At 37.6% G+C, this 7,372-nt stretch overlaps 1 protein-coding gene across 1 annotated transcript; it reads left to right on the top strand.

The window, feature by feature from the left end:
- The first annotated feature begins 1,407 nt into the window (after window positions 1–1,407).
- Window positions 1,408–3,546, top strand: OR2A7 (olfactory receptor family 2 subfamily A member 7). Its single transcript, XM_040473056.1, is given in 2 exon segments — window positions 1,408–2,340; window positions 3,511–3,546. Coding segments are annotated over 2 exon segments (969 nt in total).
- The last annotated feature ends 3,826 nt before the right edge of the window (window positions 3,547–7,372 follow it).

The following is a 7,372-nucleotide window of genomic DNA, read 5'->3' as shown; positions in this document are numbered from 1 at the left end:
ACTTGAAATTATTTTCAACATCCTGGACATGACACTTCTTATTGGAGTGGTTATAAGAGAGTTTCAGTGTACATGGGGTCATTTTTAAGTAAGTTTATAGTTTTATAGCCATTTAAATTAGGATTTATTGTTCATCCTGATTGCCTCCAAGACAAGACGATCTTACATAAAAGTTGGGAATAAAGTTTAAGCGAGAAGGGTAATGTCATGTTTGTAGTTACATTTTATTTTTTATTTTTAGCTTATAAATAACAGTAATTTATTTCTCACAGTTCTGACTCATAGTCCAAGATCAAGGGACATGCTCTTCCTGGTTCATAGTTGGCACCGGCTACCTGTAGTCACATGGTTGAAAAAAAATGTACTTACACTTTAATTGTGAAGGCATAGAGAAAGAAGATTTAGTTCAATCTCTCGAGGACTTCAGAGACCCCTTCTGCAGTATCCTTTACAGAAGTCTAGGAGTTATTGTCAGTCCCCTGCAGAGACAGTGTCTAAAATTGGTATTATTAGAGTGTTTGGCCACATTGAGTTGAAATGCGACAAAGTTTTGATTCTGTTCTTATATTTAAATAAATGATAGTATAAAGCTATGCAGTCATTCACATATACGTTCATCTAAATATTGTGGAAAACTAAGTAAGAAAAGTGGTATTTTAGGCTGAAAATAAGTATTTGCACTTGATCAAGAAGAGAGTTGGTGAGATACTAGCTATAGAGGTGACAGTAGATGTAGGAGTGGAAAATGTGTTTATGGGCACCTGGATGGCTCAGTCGGTTAAGCATCTGACTCTTGATTTCCAGTCAGGTCATGATCTCATGGTTGTGAGATCGAGCCCCAAGTTGGGCTCTGCTCTGGGTGTGGAGCCTGCTTAAGAGTCTCTCTCTCTTTCTCCCTCTGCCCCCCCCCCAAAAGTGTGTTTAGACAAGCAGGTGAGAGGTTAATGGCTAATGGTGAATCTGGCCGATGGTATAGCTAACCCTAGTATATTGTTATTCTTAATGAGCCCTTCCAACTCAAGATTAGACATATTGCTGTTTAAGGACTTTGGCAAAGAAAAGCAGAATTTATTTGAAGAATATGGGGTAGCTCACTGAATGAAACAAAAACTGTGTATCTGACAGGTGACAATGTATTTATTTTGAAAATTTAGACTCTGCTAATAACATTAACGACAAAGGAAATGTGTGTGTGTGTGTGTGTGTGTGTGTGTGTGTGTGTGTATCTACTTTTAAATTTATTTCAGGGCTACTAAAGTCTTTAAACATTCACTAAAATACATAAAAATGTACTGAAAGTGTTTCTGAATAACTTTCTGTCCTAAAAAAAAGTTTTCAAACAACATAAATTTATTTCAAATGATTTCTCTTAAGTCATATACATTAACTCTATTCCATCATAGGGATATGGGAGCCAATATGACCTCTATCACAGAGTTTACCCTATTGGGATTTCCCCTTGCTCTGAGGATTCAGATGCTTCTCTTTGGTATCTTCTCCCTGTTCTACGCCTTTACCCTGCTGGGGAATGGGCTCATCCTGGGACTCATCTGGCTGGACTCCAGACTGCACACCCCCATGTACTTCTTCCTCTCCCACCTGGCCATTGTCGACATAGCCTATGCCTGCAACACAGTGCCCCAGATGCTGGTAAACCTCCTGAAGCCAGACCAACCCATCTCCTTTGCTGGCTGCATGACACAGACCTTTCTCTTTTTGACTTTTGCTGTCACAGAATGTCTTCTCCTGGTGGTGATGTCCTATGATCGGTATGTGGCCATCTGCCACCCACTCCGATATCCTGTCATCATGAACTAGAGAGTCTGCATCATGCTGGTGGTGACTTCCTGGACCTTTGGAGTCCTTCTGTCTTTGATTCATCTCATGTTACTTCTACCCTTACCCTTCTGTAGATCCCAGAAAATCAATCACTTTTTCTGTGAAATCATGGCTCTTCTCAAACTTGTCTGTGCAGATACACACATCAATGAGATTGTGGTATTGGCTGGAGCAATTTCTGTACTAGTGGGACCCTTCTCCTCAATTGTAATCTCATATATGCGCATCCTCTGTGCCATCCTCAGGATCCAGTCTGGGGAAGGTCAAAGAAAAGCCTTCTCTACCTGCTCATCCCATCTCTGTGTGGTTGGACTCTTTTATGGCACGGCCATTATAATGTATGTTGGGCCCAGATATGGGAACCCCAAGGAGCAGAAGAAATATCTCCTCCTGTTTCACAGCCTTTTCAATCCCATGCTCAACTCCCTGATCTATAGTCTTAGGAACTCAGAAGTGAAGAATGCCTTAAAGAGAGTGCTGGGGGCACACCTGGGTGGCTCAGTCAGTTAAGCATCTGACTCTTGGTTTCAGCTCAGGTCATGAACTCACAGTTCATGAGTTCAAGCCCCATGTTGTGCTGACAGCACAGAGCCCGCTTGGGATTTCTCTCACCCTCTCTCTCTGCCCCTTCCTGGCTTGTCCTCTCCATCTCTCGTATATATATGTATGTGTGTGCGTGTGTGTGTGTGTGTGTGTGTGTGTGTGTGTATATGTATATATTTATTTATTTAAAAAATATATATACATATGTATATGTACATATATATACATGTATATATACGTATATATATGTACATATATATGTATATATATACATATTACATATATATATACATATTACATATATATATATATATATATATATATATACACATATTTAAAAAAAAAGAGTCCCAGGAATGAAGAGAGCCTATGAAAATATTATGGCGTCAGGTTGATAGTGACCTAGGAAGATATTATCTCAAGAGTTTCCAACTGTAGCATGAGAATTATCTGAGACCCTTATTAAAAATACAGTCAGTCTTCTGAGCCACCACTTAGATCACTGATTCAGTGGATGTGGGATATGTCTTAGAGATCTATATCTTGATATATTGTCAAGACACCTGGGTAGCTCAGTTGGTTAAGCATCTGACTCGATTTCAGCTTAGGTCACGATCTCACGGTTCCTGACATTGAGCCCCATGTCAGGCTCTGCACTGACAATGTGGAGTCTGCCTGGGATTCTCTCTCTCCCTCTCTCTCTGCCCCTCCCCTGCTTTCTCTCTCTCTCTCTCTCTCTCTCTCTCTCTCTCTCAAAATAAATAAACTTAAAAAACATTATCAATAGCTAATTGTAATGCAGCTGGTCCATGAGCCAAGATTTGGAAGCTGCAGATCTAGAACAATACTCTTTATAACATCTTTCTCAAGCTATGGTCTAGCCTCATGCCTCTCAAAGTCTTTTTCTCAAAACACCAGCTCCTCAAGAGAGCTTTAACATAAACTCTATGGTCAAGTAAGTTTGAAAATTATTGCGTATTAGATGCCTTACTTTAGAGCTCACAATTCATATTATCATCGTGAAAACTGTAAGAATATCTGCAGTAAAGAAGATTTTTATTCCAGTTTTTAGCCAATATTTTCAAACTTATTTGATCACATAAACAATTTTTTTGTAACACTTATTAGCGGTTTCCAGGACCAGGAAATCTTGATCTGGATTGACTCATTGTGAATATTTCCTATAACCACCTTCTAGAGCAAAATGATTTTTTTCCTGAAAGGTGAGCCTCTAAAGAGGACCTAAGTGCAATACCCTAGATGAGCCTGTGAGAATGTGTGCTTTCTTTGGGTAAAGAAAGTGAGGGTAACTGTTTCTCCTTTTCAGTGCTGGATCATCTGGAGGTAATGAATCCAACCCTCTGCTTCATCTTGGGTCAGCATTTACAGATACATCTCATGGAATGACCTCATTCAATTTCACAATCTTCTAAATCTGAGATAAAAAAAACTATGCATTCCACTGCTTACCCAGTATACTAAGTCTATTTTTTCTCTCCTTGATTTTAAAGATAAAACCAGGGTGCCTGTGTGGCTCAGTGAGTTGAGCTTCTGACTCTTGATTTCGGCTCAGGTCATGATCTCGTGGTTTGTGGGTTTGAGCCCCATGTCAAGCTCTGCACTTACAGTGTGGAGCCTGCTTGAGAGTCTCTCCCTCTCTGCCCCTTCCCCTACTTGTGCGCGCGCGCTCTCTCTCTCTCTCTCTCAAAATAAATAAACTTAAAAAAATTAAAAACAAATTTAAAGATAAAACCAAGTTTCTCACAGAAATCTAGGAGGATTTGCAAAAGCCACTACTTACACAATGTAGAAGCTTTAACAAGATTTCTCCATTGTTGTTTTTAGAAAATTGAGATATGGGAGATGTTCTGTAAGAGAATGTTTATAGGAAAGGTACATGATGAATGATGGATAAAAAGGATATGAATAAAAGATAGAACGTCCAAAGGGCTAGTTGATCCTTTGAAGATTAAAAAGTAAACAAAATAGGGAAAGTGCATGATTTATGATTCACTGGCTATTCTTGAAATAAATTTCAAATAATAGCCTTACAAACAGGAATTTCCTCATTCTCTATATGGAATGCCATGTGCATTACTGTAATCTCAAAATAAAAAGGGTTAAGTGAGGTTTTTATGCAGTTGCAAAGATTTCCTCCTCATGAAAGTAAAACAAAACAAAACAAAACAAAAACAAAACTCTAAATTCTATGGTGGCTAAATACATAGGCAAAATTTTGGTGCTTTTATTACTTTTACATTTTACAATTTTATTAGTTCTTTTTCTACTGATAGAAGAAAATAACATGTTTTTTAAGGTGTATTCAGTAAATTAATATCTTTTACAAATTGTAATTTTTAAATTGTATTTTGGGATATAGTTAAGGCTCAGGTACTTGAAAAGCCATTGAACTTGAAGATAAGTAAAGTCTTTTAAGCACAGTTATAGGAACGTTTTGATTGTAAATTACACCCTGAAGTAAATTGAAGAAATAACTTCTATCAAGCTTTAGTGGAGTTAAACTCTACTGAACAGTTAGGAATATGGGGGATTAAAAGAAACTACTTAGTTACTTCAAAGTGTCTTATATTATTGAACAACTATCATTTCAAATGTTCTTGCTTATGGGGTTAATGTTTAGTCCTTAATAATAAGCATACTAATCTTTCTTGGTTAACCTTTTTCTATGGAAATCCTGATGATCGGGCTATAGAACCACAATTTTAGCCTCAGGGATTATCTTGTGTGAGGCTTCTTCATTGGGAGTTTATGGGCACTACGGAACACATGGACAGTCGTCAGTGGCTCAATGGATCCCAGAAAAAGGGAAAAAAAGAAACTCAATTCAACTTCTCTTGAAAAAATCTTTGGGGGCCTAAGTCCTGGTCATCAGTTTGGAAGGTCTGGAAACTAGTTTTCTGTCAGTTAATCTGGAATTGATCAGAATTGTCAGAACTTAATGACTCTCACAAAACTCACAAGATAATTATGATTAACCCAGATGCAATTTCAACCTTTATAGTGAAGGATGTTCCTTCCCAGGGAAAGGAGTACCTATACCCATTATCCAAAATAACCCAGTTCTCTTTTCAAAAATCCAAGAAATGAATAAACAGTAATATATGGCTCAAAGAGCCTAGAATCAGAACAGATGGATTTGAATAATGCTGAAAGGTACTTCTTCAAAACTGTAGAAAAATTCCTCCCAATAGATCACAATTTATTCTTATCATGAACCTAGATGTCTACAACTGAAGTTTCTATACCTTGGGCTGTGCTCAATGAACTAACAAATTCTGCCTCTTTATTTTCCCAGTTTTCAAGATTCCAAGTGAAACATTGATAATAGCAATTGCTATTTTCCATTAATTATATATGTTATGACTTTCTGAAGATACGTTCATCCCTGACTCAGATACTTAGTTCATCAATTAAAAGCCAACATTTTGTTAGGGCGCCTGTGGCTCAGTCAATTAAGTGTCCTACTCTTGGTTTTGGCTCAGGGCATGATCTCACAGTTCATGAGTTCAAGCCCAGTGTCCCTGCTTAAGATCCCCCCTTTCTCCCTCTCTCTGCCCCTTCCCTGCTTGCATGCACACACACTCTCTCTATATATAAATAAGTAAACATTAAAAAGCCAACATTTTTCAAACCAATTATTGAGACAATTTACTTTGGGAAGTGTTTAAATTATCAAAGTATTGATTTTTATTCTACTTCCAAATGGAAATGATGTCCAAATTCTGGTGGACCTTGAGATAACCATAAGATTGGTGGTTAGAAAATGTCTGATGCTAACAGATAATGTAAAAAAGAACATATTTTTAAAAAATATATATATTTTTTGCAATTAAGAGTTAATTATGCTATGTGTTATTTTCCTTTGTAAACATTTATGTTTTACATATGTTTATGTTTTACTCTGACCACTTTTTAAAATTTCTTATTTTCATTTTTTTAATATTTGTTTATTTTTGAGACAGAGGATGAACATGCAAATGTGAGCAGGGAAGAGACAGAGATAAAGGAAGACAGAGAATCCCAATCCCAAACAGGCCTGTGTTGTCAACAGTACATGGGGCTTGAAGTCATGAATGGTGAGATTGTGACCTGAGCTGAAATCAAGAGTTGGATGCTTAAACCAATGAGCAACCCAGGCACCCCTGACCACTTTTTGTTTAAAGTAAGCTCTACATCCAACATGGGCTTGAACTCATGATCCCGAGATTGAGAGTTGCATGTTCTATGGACTGAGCCAGCCAGATGCCCCTACTCTGACCACTTTTAGAAGTTGTCCATAAGTTAAAACAATGTTACCTTGATATGTACTAGAGAACATGTACTTTTGAGATGATGCATTTCCCAAAGTTAAAGTTTGTTTGGTATCATAAAAACTTATATTTAATTTCCTTATTGTCTTAGTTCAAGGTTCCTACTTTTTATAACTGATAGTCATACAGTGATGAATGAGGAAAATCCTATTTTTTTCACAATTTCAGTGTGACGCTATTTTTTTTCTTTTAAACATCAGTTTCCAGATATCCACATTTTTCTACAAGTCACCTGAAACATAAAAAGAAAAGAAACTTGATAATTGTAACCAGTTTTCCCTAAGTTTATGGGATAACCCCAGGAAACCAGGAATCACACTGTAATGAACTAATTAGTTTGTGAATCTCATGCTTGATTGATAAGAGATTTCTCAGATAACATTTTGAGTCCCTCACATCCAGTATAGGAAAACAGTAGGATGCAAATAAACATGACATCATCACAGGTAGGAAATTCTCTCCCAACCCAGAAGAGGTAGGAAGCTTCAAGGGGAAGATGCCTTCCAGAGGGTTCTCTCCCCCTGGCCTGAGGGACTGGACCCCTAGAATCTCCTCACCTCAGAATCGAGATTAGCGACTATTGCCAAGGCTGACCTATTTGAGTGGTTTGTGTTCTAGAAAACCCCTCCTCAGGCATGTTCTAATAAGCCCCACTGGGA

This window comes from Herpailurus yagouaroundi, unplaced genomic scaffold, assembly GCF_014898765.1.
Source record: "Herpailurus yagouaroundi ecotype Mexico unplaced genomic scaffold, PumYag 100, whole genome shotgun sequence".
Lineage (NCBI taxonomy): Eukaryota > Metazoa > Chordata > Mammalia > Carnivora > Felidae > Herpailurus > Herpailurus yagouaroundi.
The sequence above is the reverse complement of the archived record's forward strand: the minus strand, read 5'-3'. Positions and strand labels throughout refer to the sequence as shown.